This window comes from Ursus maritimus, unplaced genomic scaffold, assembly GCF_017311325.1.
Source record: "Ursus maritimus isolate PB19 unplaced genomic scaffold, ASM1731132v1 scaffold_8, whole genome shotgun sequence".
NCBI lineage: Eukaryota > Metazoa > Chordata > Mammalia > Carnivora > Ursidae > Ursus > Ursus maritimus.
Window position 1 is genome coordinate 29,267,997 of NW_024426996.1, and position 16,199 is coordinate 29,284,195.

Sequence of the window (16,199 nt, forward strand, 5' to 3'; positions counted from 1 at the left end):
GTGAACATGTCTTACAGTGGGTCATGGTCAAAAATATTTTTAAAAACACTGCACTAGCCTTAAAGTCCTTTTGAATTCTGTGATTTCAAAAGACTTAATAGCTAGTTAATATGCAGAACATCAACTTTCTTGGGGCTCTAGAGACCATTTAAATGATCCCGGAGTATAGATTTTTTTCCCCCACTAGTCTCTATATCTGGTGCCTCCCACAAGTGAGGCAAAAATAAGAGATATGGTTACCAGCAATATAGATACTTTAGTGGCAGAAGTCCACACCCTGATGGCACAATCAGACAAATGTAAAAAAGTAAGTATAAACAATGCTATGGGGATACCCACTCATTCTCATAAAGGCTTCTCTGAACATATAATCATTGAGTTTAGTCTAAAAAAAATGCTATTTGGAATTAGTTGGAGGAGAAGGAAGTAGGGATCCTGGGCTGGGAGAACTTGGCCCTTGCAAAGGTCATGACACCTAACATTCACTGGCAAACATGTTAGAAATTATGAGAAGAAATGAGTGATCAGTCAGACTATGAAGGACCTTTTGTATCAGAATAAAATTTCTGAACTTTATTAAGAGAGTTGAGTAAAAATTTAAGCACAAGGAAGAAATGATAAAATTTGCAATTGCGAACCATTAGGGTAGACCAGAGCAGTCTGGTGGTTCTACTGTTTTCTGGTACAGCTGCAGAAATAAATGAAGGGAATGGCAGGGAGACTGCCCATGTACAAGTTGTTTCTTCTGCCTAAAATCAATGTTCCTTCTCACAGTTGGTGGAGATGCCATATCTTCCTTGAAGATTCTAATCAAAATTACTGTGAAATTTTTGTCCTACCTCACATCTTATGTCTGAAGTATTCCTGAAACACAGCCATCCTGTTAAAAAAAAATCACATAAACAGGGGTGCCTGGGTGGCTCAGTTGGTTAAGCCTCTGACTCTTGATTTTAGCTCAGGTCATGATCTCAGGGTAGTTAGATCAAGCCCCACATTGGGCACTGGGCATGGAGCCTGCTAAGATTCTCTCTCTCTCTCCGCCCCTCCCCCACACTCTCTCTCTAAAAAAAAAGTCACATAAACATTATATATATATCTGTTAGCACTTCTCTGTATGGTTAACTATTTGTTTACAATTATGGCCCACAGTTAAACAGACAGCTCTCTCTATTCCCAGTGCCAAACACATTGCCTGGCCCAACGTAGACCTTCAGCATTTGTCTGTTGACTTATGGTAACATATGCCTAAAGCCAAAGAACAGAGGCTGAGAAAAGAAGAAAAGCTGGAGTAAATGAAAATTTCACGTTTATTATTTTTTTTAAGATTTATTTATTTATTTTAGAGAGAGAAAGAGAAAGAGAGTGCATGTGGCAGGAGGGGCAGAGAGAATCTCAAGCAGACTCCATGCTGAGCACGGAGCCCAACGCAGGGCTCGATCTCATGACCCTGAGATCACATGAGCCAAAACCAAGAGTCTGACGCCCAACAGACTACGCCACCCAAAAACACAGAGTTTACTTTTCATTATATATGTATTCAAGAAGGCCTATGAGATAATTTGAGATGGTAATCAGAAGGTAAATAAAAAGTTAAATAGTGGAGAGAATTCATTTGAAGTAAATTGATGCCATGGTGCTGATGGGGATTTATTGTAGAAGAGATGAAAGCATCACATAAATGCCTGTAGATTAGATTTTAAAGTTTTATTTATTCATTAATTCAACAAATGCTTTTTATTCCAACTTATAGCATACCAGTAGTACATTATATGCACACATAATATATATATGTGTATATATACATATATTATATATACATTTGATATCTATTGTGAGTTTATATCACGTGTGCATATATACACATATCACATGCAGGTAAAGAAATATACACATAGACATGTACATGAATATAGCAAATATTCTCTACTTTTATGATGTTTACAATTCAGAGGAGACATGACAAACAACTAAAACAAATGGATATGAATTAAAAATGTGATAAGTATGAAGTAAAGGTTTTATACTTTTCCCCCAAAATTTTTTCTACTTAGCTTTATTTCTTTTAATAATTTCTTAAATCAGTGATAATGTGGGTAGTGATAACTACCGGCTTTTTTTAAAAAATAGGCTTTTGGTTTATATGATAACATGCTACAGCCTACTTTTATTGGCAGGTAATTGAAAGCTAAATTTGTGAAATGCATTTGAAAACATTAAATATTGAAAAAGTTTCCCACTATATTTAAAGAAGCCTTGTGAAGATCTAAATAGGATCTAACCCTCGTAACACTATTCAACAAGTGTAGGAAGACATGGAAACCGGTACCCTGACCAAGAAAATGCTTCTGTGTTGCTGTGTCCAGTTATTTGCAGTAGTCTTTAAAAGGATATTTTGTCTTTGGAGTACTGTAGGGTTAGATGTGTTAGGATAATGGATGGATATTTAGGGAAAATAGCAGGAAATTTTTCATGCTCATTATTTATGAAGCATTTGAATCCTTATCATTTCAGGAATATTCACATTTGAAATCCAAGTTGAGAAGCCAACTCAAAAGACATATGAGAGATATTTGCATTTGCTGTTTTAGATTCTGCACATTATATTTTCTTCCACTAGTGTATATGACTGAACTTTGATTTTTAACTGATTCCTTGTAGTTGCCAGTAGTAAAATGTATTTAAATGTCTTTGAATTACCTTGCAAAGTTTTTAAGATTTTATAATTAATTGTTTACTACTGCTCAATATTTGAAAACAGGCTACTTTGAAGCATTCAGTAATTTATGTAACATTATCTTTGGGTAAAGATAACAGCCCACAACTTAGATATTGTGTATAAAATAAAAATAAATTCATTTAAAATATAACTATAGAAGATATACAGTAGTGTGATCTACTAATGGGAGCCATATGAAATTGCCCCTTTTATAGGTTAAAAATGACTGAGTATCAGAAATTTCATATGGTTCAAATAATCAAATCTCTTCCAGGTCTTATTTTACTTATTTATTTATATATATACATATATATATGGAATGACTGATGCAACTTTAAAGTTACGTGATTTAAAGAAACTATTGAGACATTTGAAAAATACTTCATACTATCTAAAAAACACTGGCTTAGACACAAGAATGTCAACCTTGAACACACATCTCAAAAAAGTGATTTAAGGTAGAGCAAGTTGGCAAGAATTAACTCCTGAAAATAGAAAAAAAAAATCCAGATCAAAACAGATTGTAGGGTGTCTATACACTACTGTGAGCAAAAGGGGGGAAAAATCCAGTTAATCATTTGATCTATAAGGTATCAAACAATTGCCTTATCTCTTGTATCTCCCTTTACACCCATTGACAGATTCTTGCATATGCTCTGCACTACTTCTTTTCATAATCAGTCAAATAAAGCCAAACAAGCAAAAGGACCTAAGATGAATGAGGCCTTTAGTACAATGTGGCAGTGTCAAATCATAAGAGAAGTTATACAAAGTAAGAATCTATGGCTTCATCTTAATAAAAGTTTTAAAAAGTAGTTTAAAAATCACGTCAGTTAAGGGTGCCTGGTTGGCTCAGTCAGTTGGGTGTCTGCCTTCAGCTCTGGTCATGATCCCAGGGTCCTGGGATCAGGCCACTCATCGGGTTCCCTGCTCAGCTGGGAGTGTGCTTCTCCCTCTCCCTCTCCCTCTGTCTCTCCCCCCACTCGTGCTCTTCTCTTGCTCACTCTCTCACTCTCCCAAATAAATAAATAAATTTTTTAAAAAATTAGGTCAGTTATGTTACTCCCATCTTTCACACTGAATTCATGATTTTGGTTATATGTATAGAAATGAATGAGTTGTAGAGACCTATTAAAGACAGGGTTGGACAAAATAGCATAGACACCTCCTCGAAACTACATCGGTGTTATCATTTTAGCTCTCTTCTCTACTAGGTCAGTGAGACATTTCCTGTCCCATTATGGCCCGACTACCCACCTTCTTCTCCCTCTTATCATCCATCCTTCCATAATCATCTTTCTCCTTGATTGTTACTAGCCCCCCATTATACCTTCATTTCCAGTCTCAAACTTCAGTTGCTTTAGGGCTACTGGCCGACATCTCTGCTACTGACAAGATAGAGGAAGGATGAATTTATTTTTCTATTGCTTATTATGGGATATTGTGATAGAGTACTTAAGATATTATCAGATAAAATGGTTGAGACAAGTACCTTCACCTTTTTGCATTTTCAGTAGTCAACTTAAGAAATTTGTCCTCTTTAGAAGAAAACATAAACAGAATTCTCACGTTCCATGATTTATCTTTTTTGGGGGCAAGTATTTCTTGTTTAGGACCGTTCCTGTGTTCTTTACCCTTTGGCCCAACAAGAGCAGCAAGAATTTAGTCAGTATTTACTACTTCTTTTAAATTGGCAAAACGTTCATTTCTCTTTATTGCTATTTATTTAACTGGTCAGCTGTCACCTTTCTCTTGCTGACAACAGTTTTTAAAAAATGTTCAACATTACTTATAATGAAACTGTAGCAACATGGAAGGATACAGCTCATTAACTGAGAATGGCTTTTTTCACAAACTTCTGGCTTTTGAATTAATTTTTTAGTAGTGTTGTGTAGATCTATTTGTATTGTGTAGTTTGTCCTGACTCTCTCGGGGCTCTCCATTAGTTGGAAATTTGCACGGCAGTTAGAATTGCAGTTTATTATCAAGGAATGTGGTAAAGCCAACTGACTGTACGGTTAGTACCCAACTGGAATAAACTAAGCTACATACCCCCATGTGTGATATTTGTAAGCTGGAATTCAGGTTCAAGGATCAATCTACATTCCCTCAAAAAAAAATTTTTTTAAGTAGATCAGGAACTCAGAGATCACTCAACGTGCATATCTCTAAACTAATGAGGATAAAGGGTGCTATATTCATGACTGTCTTTCTGGAAATGATTTAATAAATTTTAAATAAAATGTACTTTGATGCAAGGCTAATGAACTAGGAGTTGTTCTAGGTGCCTAGAACTGGATTATCTGCTTTGATTATGTGATACCTATTCATTAGAGTAAATGAAATAAACATTATTTAGAATGGAATCTACCTACTAGAATTGCATTTTCTTTGATTCATATACTAATGTTGCATTTATAGTATTTACCTGTTTAATTGCATAGGAGAAAATACGTGGGAACTGAATTTCACATCCTGCAGTATACTTAATGAAATATGGCTATTATTATTCATAAAGCTATGAAATAAGCTTTTTTTCTGGCTGTAAATCCTTTTTTTTAAAAGATTTTATTTATTTATCTGTCAGAGAGAGAGAGAGCCCAAGTGGGGGGAGAGCAGCAGATGGAGGGATGTCGGGTTTGGCCAGCAAACCCTGAGACGGTAGTGAAAAGACTACTCCAGACACCTTAGTAGGACAAAGGAGAGGCCTGGGGACCAGACACTGTAGGGGCAAAAGGCCTGGAGGCAAGCTTTGTCTCCACTTTTACTGGGGTCAGCAATACACCAGGTGCAAGCACAAAGCAAGAAGGCAAGGAGTCCGTGAAGTACGTGACTACCACAGGTGCCTGTTTTTCTTCAAATATAAGCATTTACTCCCTAGGAGAGAATCTTGAGCTGTAGTAAGAATCTGGCCACTTTCAGCCAAGAAACTTCAAAGGAGGCCCAGCGTTCTGGGCACTCCTTTGCTTTTCAATTAGTCCAATCCAGGGAGGCATATCCAAGTCAGAGTTTGTGTATCCAGGCACTGTGAATTCTCACAGAGGGAGAAGCATGCTCCCTGCTGAGCAAGGAGCCCGATGTGGGACTTGATCCCAGGACACTGGGATCATGACCTGAGTGGAAGGCGGACGCTTAACCGACTGAGCCACGCAGGTGTCCCTTTGGCTATAATTCCTTTTCAGAGTTTTATCTGTAGCCAGATAGAACTATAATAATTTGATTAATGGATGTTCATGCAAATGTGGGAGTGAATGTCTGTTCATCCATTCATAAAAATAGAAGTAAAATCAATCAGATTATGAAATTCAATGATGGAATCCTAGGTATTCTGACACAGATCAAATTTAAAATTTACACTGTTTATATACACAGTTTGTAAGATTCCTTTGAATGTTCAGAAGTTAAAAAAAAGGAAAAAAAATTCAGAAGTTCAAATCCAATGATTTTATGTGATCCCACAGCTACATAGTATTTCTTTAAACTACTGAGAATTAGATGATTTTATTAGAGCAATTAATTAATTATCAATGAACACTTAATGCATACTCAGACCTTCAAAAAATAAAAAATGGCTATTTGAAAAAAGTATAAGTCTAATGGAATAGCATTTGGGTTGCTTGATATTTTAGTTAATTCCTCAATGATAAGGCAATTGAGCATTTGAGGGGAAAATGAGAATGAGAAGCTCTTAAACGTCTCTGTATCCAATCTAGCACTCCAACCTACTCATTACCTCTTTCACATGGCCCTTCAGAAATGTGACAGAAAGATTCTGGGACATGTTAATTTTGTTTATTTAATATGCAGATTATATTAATTGCAAATGAGAACATTGTTGATCTCCTTTATCTAGGACATTATATCTTAATCATACCTCCTCCCACTGAATTGGATTGCAAAATACCACTGAAATACAAACCTTTATACCAGTCAGTCATACAGGAAGCTAAGTAAAGAACACTGGCTGCTTATTTAAAGTAACTGCATTTTAAAAATATATATTTATGTATTTAATTATTTATTTTGCCAGAAACTCATAGTAATAGCACATTCTGTTTGGTATCTGTGATATATATATGGAGGTATGAGTGTGCATGTATGTGTGTGTGTATATATATATCTGTGATATAGATGATATATATATATTTGAACTTGCTGTATATATACTTGCTATATATATATAGCAAGTTCAAATTTATTGTAACTAAGCACTCTGTATAACTATTTAGTCTTTGAATAATAGACAAATATTGAAGATTTTTCAAGATTAGCATACCAAATATGTTTTACATCAACAAGTATACAAAATATTTGTCAGGAGAGTGTATACTTAGCAGTTTATGAATTTTTTCAGTCACTAACATCATTTAATTCTGTCCCTTAAGATGTCCCCTCAGGGGCGCCTGGGTAGCTCAGTTGTCTGAGTGTCTGACTCTTGTTTTAGGCTCAGGTCACAATCTCAAGGTTGTGAGATTGAGCCCCACATGGGGCTCTGCTCAGGGAATGGACCCTGTTTAAGATTCTCTCTCTCCCTCTCCCTCTACCCCTCTTCCCTTCCCTCTTTCTTTAAAAAAAAAAAAATTTTTTTTTTAGTTTAAAAAAGATATTCTCCCAAACTCAGGCACAAGTAGCAGAATGTGATATCTCAAGAAGCATAATATGCTGTGTTGGATGAGGATGAGTAAAATTATTTTGGCTGAAAGAGATGGACTTGAGTTAAAAAGAAAACGTATTGAGAGACCGTTAGGCTATTTCATAAAACAAAAAAAGAGAATTGACATGGAAGGTATGGATCCAGTGTAGATCCAGTCAGCTGGACATGTTATATAGAAGGGGAGGTGATACGCCAGTAATTTAGCATTTTTCTTTTCAATTTCTCTTATATCAATATTTTAAAAGAGAATTCCTGGGTCATACTTGAGGAAAAAGTAAATGCCTTGCCTATTACCTGATCTGAAGTTCAAAAATTTACTAGGAAAGTCTTGTTGTTCTCCTTACTATTAGATGACATGTGTTATTATATTTCTGCAGCCTCGGGGGACAGAATAAAACCTCAGAGCAGGGTTCCTTGATTTGATTCTGGGAAGTTATTATGGTTGTTCCTAATTATTGTGTGTCAGATGTTGAATTATGTTCTCTTTATCTTCAGGAAATACTGGCAAGTTGTGAACCTGGAGTTCATTGTGATTCATTCATAGCTGAAATTTTCCAGGTCCACCAGAGTTTCTAAATAACTGCCATGCAAGGGCCTTTCGGAAATACAAAAGCAGAAGAGAAACCTCTGCCCTTTAGGAGTTTAGAATTTTGGAGAAAAATTTTACACACACAAGCAAAAAATAAATTAGCATGTAATCAATGGCTGAACACAGTAATAGAATAATATAAAATATAGGTAGAAAGAACAGAAGAATGCTAATAATACGCCCGGATGTTTATATATAATGATCACAGGCACTATTTCTATAATTTGCATACCTTTTGTCTATGGTATCCATGTTAATACTTTTTCTCTTATTTTTACAATGACTAAATTTTAAAAATATTCAGAGTAATGTGGTGAACTTTGCATATTTTTTTTGTTATTCATTAATGAACTTTATATAATATTGCTGAGATTTATAGAGCTAATTTTGTATACTCATACACAAAAATGTTTGTGGAATTATTTTGTTTATCTTTTTGCAGTGACTTTAGGCTGTTCTCTTTCACACTCACTGTGTTTCATCTACACTGGTCTTATTGAATCTGCCAAACTTCAACTCACCCAACATGTGCTGCTTCCTCTGCTTAATTAGCACATCTAACTACCTAATTAGATAATCCTTCAGGTCTTGGTTTAAGTGTCCTCAGGGGAACTTTCCTAATCCCCTACACTAGATAAAATTTTCATGTTATATGCATAGAAGAGCACCTTGCATTTCTCTTAGCAGTTTTCATTATGGTAATTGTATACAGATTCCTGTATTTTTTAATGTCTGCGTTTCCCTCTGGGCTGTAAACTATGAATATGTCTAGTTAACCATTCTATCCCCAATCAGTAAAAATTTTCAATAGCTGTTTTTTGAATGAACATATAAATATTAAAATTCTTTACCAAGGAAAATCCTGAAGACCTGATTTTAAAGAATTGCTAGAAATATTTGTAATTATCATATCAAGCATTTGTAATGGGTGCTTCCAAACTGCATAAAATATAGACAACATTTGAGTATAGAATTTTCTCTTTAAATATTTTAGTATGCATGTCATACAAACACCCATGTCTGAGCTATCAAAAATAGAGTTATAATAGGGCTTGAATTGAATCTTTGGGGGAAAAAAACCCCAAAACACTCTTTCCATATTTTTGGAAGATACTTAAGGCTGTGGAATTAAGATTTTTTTTTAAAGATTATTTATTTATTTGTCAGAAAGAAAGAGAGAGAGCGCGAGTACAAGCAGGGGGAGCAGCAGGCAGAGGGAGAAGCAGGCTTCCCACTGAGCCGGGAGTCCGACGTGGGGCTCGATCCCAGGACCCTGGGATCATGACCTGAGCCGAAGGCAGACGCTCAACCAACTGAGCCACCCAGGCATCCCTGGAATTAAGATTTTTAAATGTGTATTAGTTTAGGTGTTTTCAGTTACAATTAATTAAAAACACAACCTCAAACTGGCTTACGCAAGAAGAAAAATTATTTAATAGAAGAGTATTTCTAAAAGTAGGACTGGTCTTAGTCCTATTTGATGTAGCAGCTCAACTGCATCACGTGAGAGCCCGGTTCTTTCTCTCTCTCCTCTATGCTGTTTTTGGTGAATCAGCTTGGCCCCCAGGTTGGCTTTTCTCAGAGTTGCGAGGTGGCTGCAGCAGTCCCATGTATCACATTGACACGTAATGTCCAGAGGAAAAGAAAAGGAGCCATTTCTTAGTTTGACTTATTTTATTTTTTTAAAGATTTTATTTATTTATTTGAGAGAGAGAGAGAGCATGAACAAGCGGAGGGACAGAGGGGGAGGGAGAAGTAGACTCCCTGCTGAACAAGGAGCCCGACACAGGGCTCAATCCCAGGACCCTGGGATCATGACCTGAGCTGAAGGCAGATGCTCAACGGATTGAGTCACCCAGGTGTCCCTGAGTTTGACCCATTCTAAAAGAAAGGAAATCTTTCCTAGCAGTCCCCTAACTAACCTTCCCCCTCCTCCCCTATCATTGGCCAGAACTGAATTGGCATGTCCACTCTTGAACAACCATTGGCCAGGGGAATGGAACAATCAAGATTAGCTAACACTAATTATGTGGGGATGAAATAAATATAGGGATGTGCTTTAAGAAAATTTTGCCCAAGGATCGTGGTAATTAGTAGTTCATTTTATAGTTCAGTGAACTAAAGATTGAGAACTCTAAGAAGCAAACATGAACCAAAAAGGATTTTCAGTGAAGATGCCCAACATTCTATTCAAGAAAACATTAAATAATCATTGAATATTACCTGTATTAGGTACTCCGATTTCTTTATTGGTGAGATCTTTCTCTTTTTATTATGACAAATACTTGTTTAAAATTTCAAGAAACCACCTTTACCTACTGCCATGTTAACTGAAGAATACAAAAAGATTGGACTGTTCAGTCTGTGAAAATGATGTGAATACTTTTCCCTTGAGTGTAACTTCAAGGGATCTTTAAGGCATACCTTCTGATACTCAAGATAATTGAAAAATAAAGATTCCTAATTACAAACTTCTATTCTTCATTTGGGAAAGTGATAGGTTTCCTCTACTCTCTACAACAGACATTTCAAAGTAATAAGCACTGTAAAGTTCTTATGCCATAGGGCAAGATTTAAATGAAGTGTATTTTTTATGATTCTTCTCCCCCAACCCGTTATAATTTAACATGTGGAAAAGAAATGGCCTAAGCCTTGCTGAACCTTTCACCCAGTGATAATCTTACTAAGAAGGAGGGTAATCTTACTAAGTAAGGACTAAGGCTTACTGAGAGTCTTAACATGAAAAAATAGCAAGCAAAATATACACAGGATTTTCCAAGAATACTTGTCACAGATGCATGGACCCCACCAAGATATTTGTTACAGAATAAAATGAGTTTTCTTCTTTTCTTACATCTAACTAAATCATTTTTGTTGAAAGTTCACAAGGCCATGAACTTCACTCAGAAGGGCCCATCCAGCCTAGTAGTGTGTTGCCAGTGACAACCTCAGGAGATGATGGATCATGTAATAATTGCATTGCTTTCCTGTTACCAACACTAGAGATTAATACACTACATTTTTTAGTTGCCATTTATGGTTTCAATATATATTTTTTAAAGATTTATTTATTCATTTCAGAGAGAGAGAGCATGAGTGGGAGTGGCAGAGGAAGAAGGAGAGAGAATCTGAAGCAGACCCCATGCTGAGCATGGATCCGGAAGCAGGGCTTGATCTCACCACCCTGAGATCACGACCTGAGCTGAAACCAAGAGTCAACCACTTAAGTGTGCTACCCAGGCACCCCTGTGGTTTCAATATTTATAAACATGTACAAATTCTCTTTTTCTCTACCATGTTTCCTATCAGCACAACCTCTTGGAAGGAGTTTCATAAATTATTATTTTCAGAAGTCCTAATTTCTATTTGGCTTAATTCTATTTTAAAAGGATGATCACTCTTTTCAGTTCTTTCTTTTGGGATTTGTTCAGCAAGTTTTTGATAATGACACTGCTCAGTCTTACTCTTTCCAGATTAGAGTGCAGTATTTCTACTCTAAGCTCAAATGGCAGTTCTAGGGGCCTCTTGATCATTTCAGTTTCCTTCTTTGGACCTACTCTGTGTCCATTAGCACTTTCCTTGTAGTTATACACGATGCTCCAGAGCATTGATTTGCCTTTTATATTCGTGAGGGTTTTCTTCCTAATTTTCCTTTACAGTAAATTTATTCTTCTAGTTGTACAGTTCTGTGAGTTTTGACAAATGTATACAATCAAGATATAGACTATATCCATTACCTTAAAACATTACCTATGCTCATTGATAGTCGATCTTCTATTCCTGCTCCAGTTTCTGGTGATCACTGGTCTGATTTTTGTTCCTAAGATTTTGCCTTTTCTCAGATGTCATATAGATGGATTCAAACAATATTTAGTCTTTTGCATCTAATTTCTTTCTTAGTTTTTTTTATACCTATCATAAAACCACTGAGAGATTTCTCCTTGTTGCATGTATAACAAGGTATTGGTTTTTATTGCTAAGGAGGAGTACGTTGCATGTCTACACCACAATTTCTTTATTTGTTTAGTAGTTGATGGATATCTGGGTTGTTTAAAGTTTTTGGTGATTATTGATTTCTCTACTGTTTTTCTATTTTCAATTTCATTAGCTTTTGCCCTTATCTTTATTATTTCTTTTCTTCTACTTTTTCTTGGTTTACTTTGCTCTATGTTTTCCTAGTGTCTTAAGGTAAAGGCCAGATTATTGTCTTCTTATTTTCTAAAAAAAGAATTTAAAGCATAAAATTTTGGGACGCCTGGGTGGCTCAGTCAGTTAAGCATCTATCTTTGGCTCAGGTCATGATCCCAGGCCTGGGATCAAGTCCCACATTGGGCTCCCTGCTCAGTGGGAAGCCTGCTTCTCCTGCCTGCTGCTGCCCTTGTTTGTGTGCTCTCTCTCTCTGACGAAAAATAAATAAAATATTTTAAATAAATAAACTATAAAATTTTCTCTTAAGCATTGCCTTAGGTGCATCCCACAAATTTTTATAGAGTAGATAATTTTTCTTTCAATTCAAAATATTACTAATTGTGACTTCTTTTTAATCTATAAGTCAGTCACTTAGAAGGTTGTTATTTAATTTTCCAATATTTGGGGGATTTTCCAGATATCGTCCTGTTATCAATTTGTAGGTTAATTCTCCTGTTAAGATTTAATTTATTTTTAATTTGTTGAGGTGTGAACCAGATTGTGGTTTTTCTTAGTAAATGTTCCATATGCAGTGGAAAACAACATATATTATGTGGTTGTTGGGTGGAGTGTTCTGAAAATGTCAACTGCAGCAAGATGGTTAATAATGTTCCTAAGATATTTTGTTTCCTTATTTTTAGTCTATCAATTCTATCAATTACTAGGGAGTGTTGGTGTTTCAAACTATCAATGTGGATTTGTCTATTTCTCCTCTGAATTATCATAGTATCTGTTTCATGTACTTGGAAGCTCTGTGATTAGTTACACACACGTTTAGGATTATTATATCATTGCTATGTTGGTGAAATGACCCCCTTTATTATTATTCATCATCTGTCGTTCTCAGTAATTCCCTTAATTTGTAGTCCAATTTTGTCAAATATTAATAGCCACTATAGCCTTTTTTTTATTGGTTTTGTATAATACATAATTTTTCTATCCTTTCACTCTTACATCTTTATAAGTATAGTAGACTTTTTTGTAGACAGAATATAGTTGGGTCTTGTTCCTATAACCAATCTGATAATTTTTGCCTTTTAATTGGAGTTTTTAAAATAATTTACATTTAATGTCATTACTGATATGGTTGTATGTATGTATGTACGTACTTTGTTTTAAGTTTTTATTTAAATTTGAGTTAGTTAACATATAGTGTAATACTAGCCACCTTCAGGCATACAATTTAGTGATGCATCAGTTACATACAACCTCCAGTGTCATCACAATGTATTTAAATTTAACCATTTTGCGAATTGCTTTGTACTTGTTTCATCTGTTCTTTTTCCCCTTTACACTTTTCTGCCTTCTTTTGGATTAGTCAATTATTTATTTTTTTCCACTTTATCTCTACTATACACTTTACTATTAGTTATAACTCTTTCTGAAAAGTTTTAACTACCTCTCTATGATTTACAACATACATCTTTAAATTATTACAATTCGTTTTCAAATAGTATTATACCATTTCACCTGGTGTAAGAAGTTTATGCTGTATTCTTCCAGTTTCTTTCTCCCATACCTTGGGCTATTTCTGGAAATGTTTACTTTTTCTCGTATTCTAAATCCCACAGCATATAAAGCTCACAATATGTTGTTACTAATTTTGCTTTATACAATTATCTTTTGAAGCAATTAAAAATAATAAAGTTGGGTTTTTTTTTTTATGTCTACCACTTGCTATTTCTTAAACACCCTAGGCACATTCTTGATGTAGAGTCATTGCACAAGATGTTGCTTCTGCCTAAGAGAACCTTTCCCTATCATGTGCATGTCTTATTTCTTCACTTTAATAAGGTCTTGCTCAAAGGCCAGCTTCACAGTGAGAGTCTCCTTAACCACTCTATTAAATGTTTTACTCCTGCAACCTAGTTCTCTATTATGCATAATTGCTTTATTTTTCCCCCATAGGAATTATTGCCATCTGATATGCTATATGTTTTTTACTCATTTATTTGTCTGATTTTACTAGAACATTCATGGTAAGCGTCATGAGGGTGAGGTTATCTATTTTGCTTACTGACATATCCTTAGACCTGTACCACATAGTAGCTTACTATTTGTTCAGTAAAAAGGAAGAATGGTGAATGAACAGTAATGGAACATTGTTAGTATTAAAAACTTGTTTACTAGATTATTGGTCAATATGCAAATGTATGTGTGCTTGTTAAATATTTAATTTTCAAGTAAATAAATTTCTTTTAAATATCAGAAGCTACCAGAACATTTGGTCACTACACTGCTATAACTCTGTTTGTTTTTTTTTTTTTAAAAGATTTTATTTATTTATTCGACAGAGATAGAGACAGCCAGCGAGAGAGGGAACACAAGCAGAGGGAGTGGGAGAGGAAGAAGCAGGCTCATAGTGGAGGAGCCTGATGTGGGGCTCAATCCCATAACACCGGGATCACGCCCTGAGCCGAAGGCAGACGCCCAACCGCTGTGCCACCAGGCGCCCCTATAACTCTGTTTTTAATAAGGAAATGGAAGCATATCTAAAAGATCAAAATGACATTAATTTATTACAAGTTATTGAACAGGTTTTGAAGGAATGAATTTTCAATGTTAATATAACTGTGACTAACCTATTTCCATCTGTAGTTCCATCAAATATTTAAATACAAATTAATGGGGACAAAGGTATGATGGGAAATTCCCTCTGTGAAGAATAGGGTTCCATGTGTCATGACTATTTCTCCTTGGGATCCTTCTAATACCAACTTAAGGTTATGATGCAGATACTCCATAAACTGCTTCCAGTTAAATTTTTAGAGTTAAAGAGGCCCCTGGGTGGCTCAGTTGAGTAAGCAATTGACTCTTGATTTCAGCTCAGGTCATGAGATTGAGCCCTGCATCGGGCTCTCTGCTGGGTGTGGAGCCTGCTTAAGATTCTCTCTTTATTTCTCCTACTGCTCCCCCCCCACTCTCTCTCTCTCAAAAAAAAAAAATTAAAATTAAAAAAAATAATAAAATAATGATAATAAATATTAAAAACAAATAAATTTTTAGAGTTAGAATCTTTCTGTCTGGGTGAATTTAGAAGGGCATTTATTTCCCTTAGATGCTGATTCACTGCAGTGAACAAGAAAAAAATTGAATGTTATATTAAATCAATACGAGACACGACTTCTTCCCTTGAGAAATTTACACTATGCAGCTACGTCTCTTGTTTAGCTGTATGTATATTTGAAAAATAATGAAAACAACTGAATACACCTTTAATACAAACTTGTAACTCCACTTGATAGAGGTTTGTGTGATAAAATACTGAAACAGCAATAATAATAATTGTTTTTAGGAAGGCAAATGTTAAGTTAAATGTTAAGTTCATTTATTCGTCAGATGGTTTCTTGATAGTACCATGTTATCTGGAATTAAGTTAATATATTTTAATGGAAGAGACAAAAATAAGTAAATATTTATCATAATTTGAATAATGATAAATACAACAAAAACAACAAAGAAGAATAAAGGGAAAGAAAGTGATATAGACTATTTTAAATTAATCAGAAGTCCTCTCTGAAATGATTTTCAAATGGTCACCTGACAAAATCAAGGCATGAGACACGTAGATGTCTGGGGGAGGGATATTTCAAGCAAAAGAACTTTTTTTTCTCCCAAGTTTTTTTTTTATTTTAATTAGTTAACATATACTGTAATATTGATTTCAGAAGTAGAATTTAGTGATTTCATCACCTACATATAATACCCAGTGCTCATCCCACCAAGTGTCCTCCTTAATGTTCATTACCCATTTAGCCCATATCCCCCACTCACCTCCCCTCCAGCAACTCTCAGTTTGTTCTCTATTGTTAATAGTCTCTTATGGTTTGCCTCCCTCTTTTTTTGTCTTCCTTTCCCTGTGTTCATCTGTTTTGTTTCTTAAATTCCACATATGAGTGAGAACATATGGTAATTGTCTTTCTCTGATTGGCTTACTTTCCTTAGCGTAATACCCTCTAGTTCCATCCATGTTGTTGCAAACAACAAGATTTCATTTTTTTGATGGCTGAGTTATATATATATATATATATATATATATATATATATATATA

At 35.1% G+C, this 16,199-nt stretch overlaps 1 protein-coding gene across 1 annotated transcript in view; it reads left to right on the forward strand.

Annotated features, from left to right (window-relative positions):
- Positions 1–232: 232 nt before the first annotated feature.
- LOC103679190 (transmembrane serine protease 11F) overlaps positions 233–16,199 on the forward strand; it is a 66,684-nt gene continuing 50,717 nt past the window's right edge. Inside the window, exons 1-2 of the mRNA XM_040624903.1 lie at positions 233–307; positions 2,128–2,174. Coding sequence (XP_040480837.1) covers positions 233–307; positions 2,128–2,174 — 122 coding nt within the window. The remainder of the gene's footprint in view (positions 308–2,127; positions 2,175–16,199) is intronic.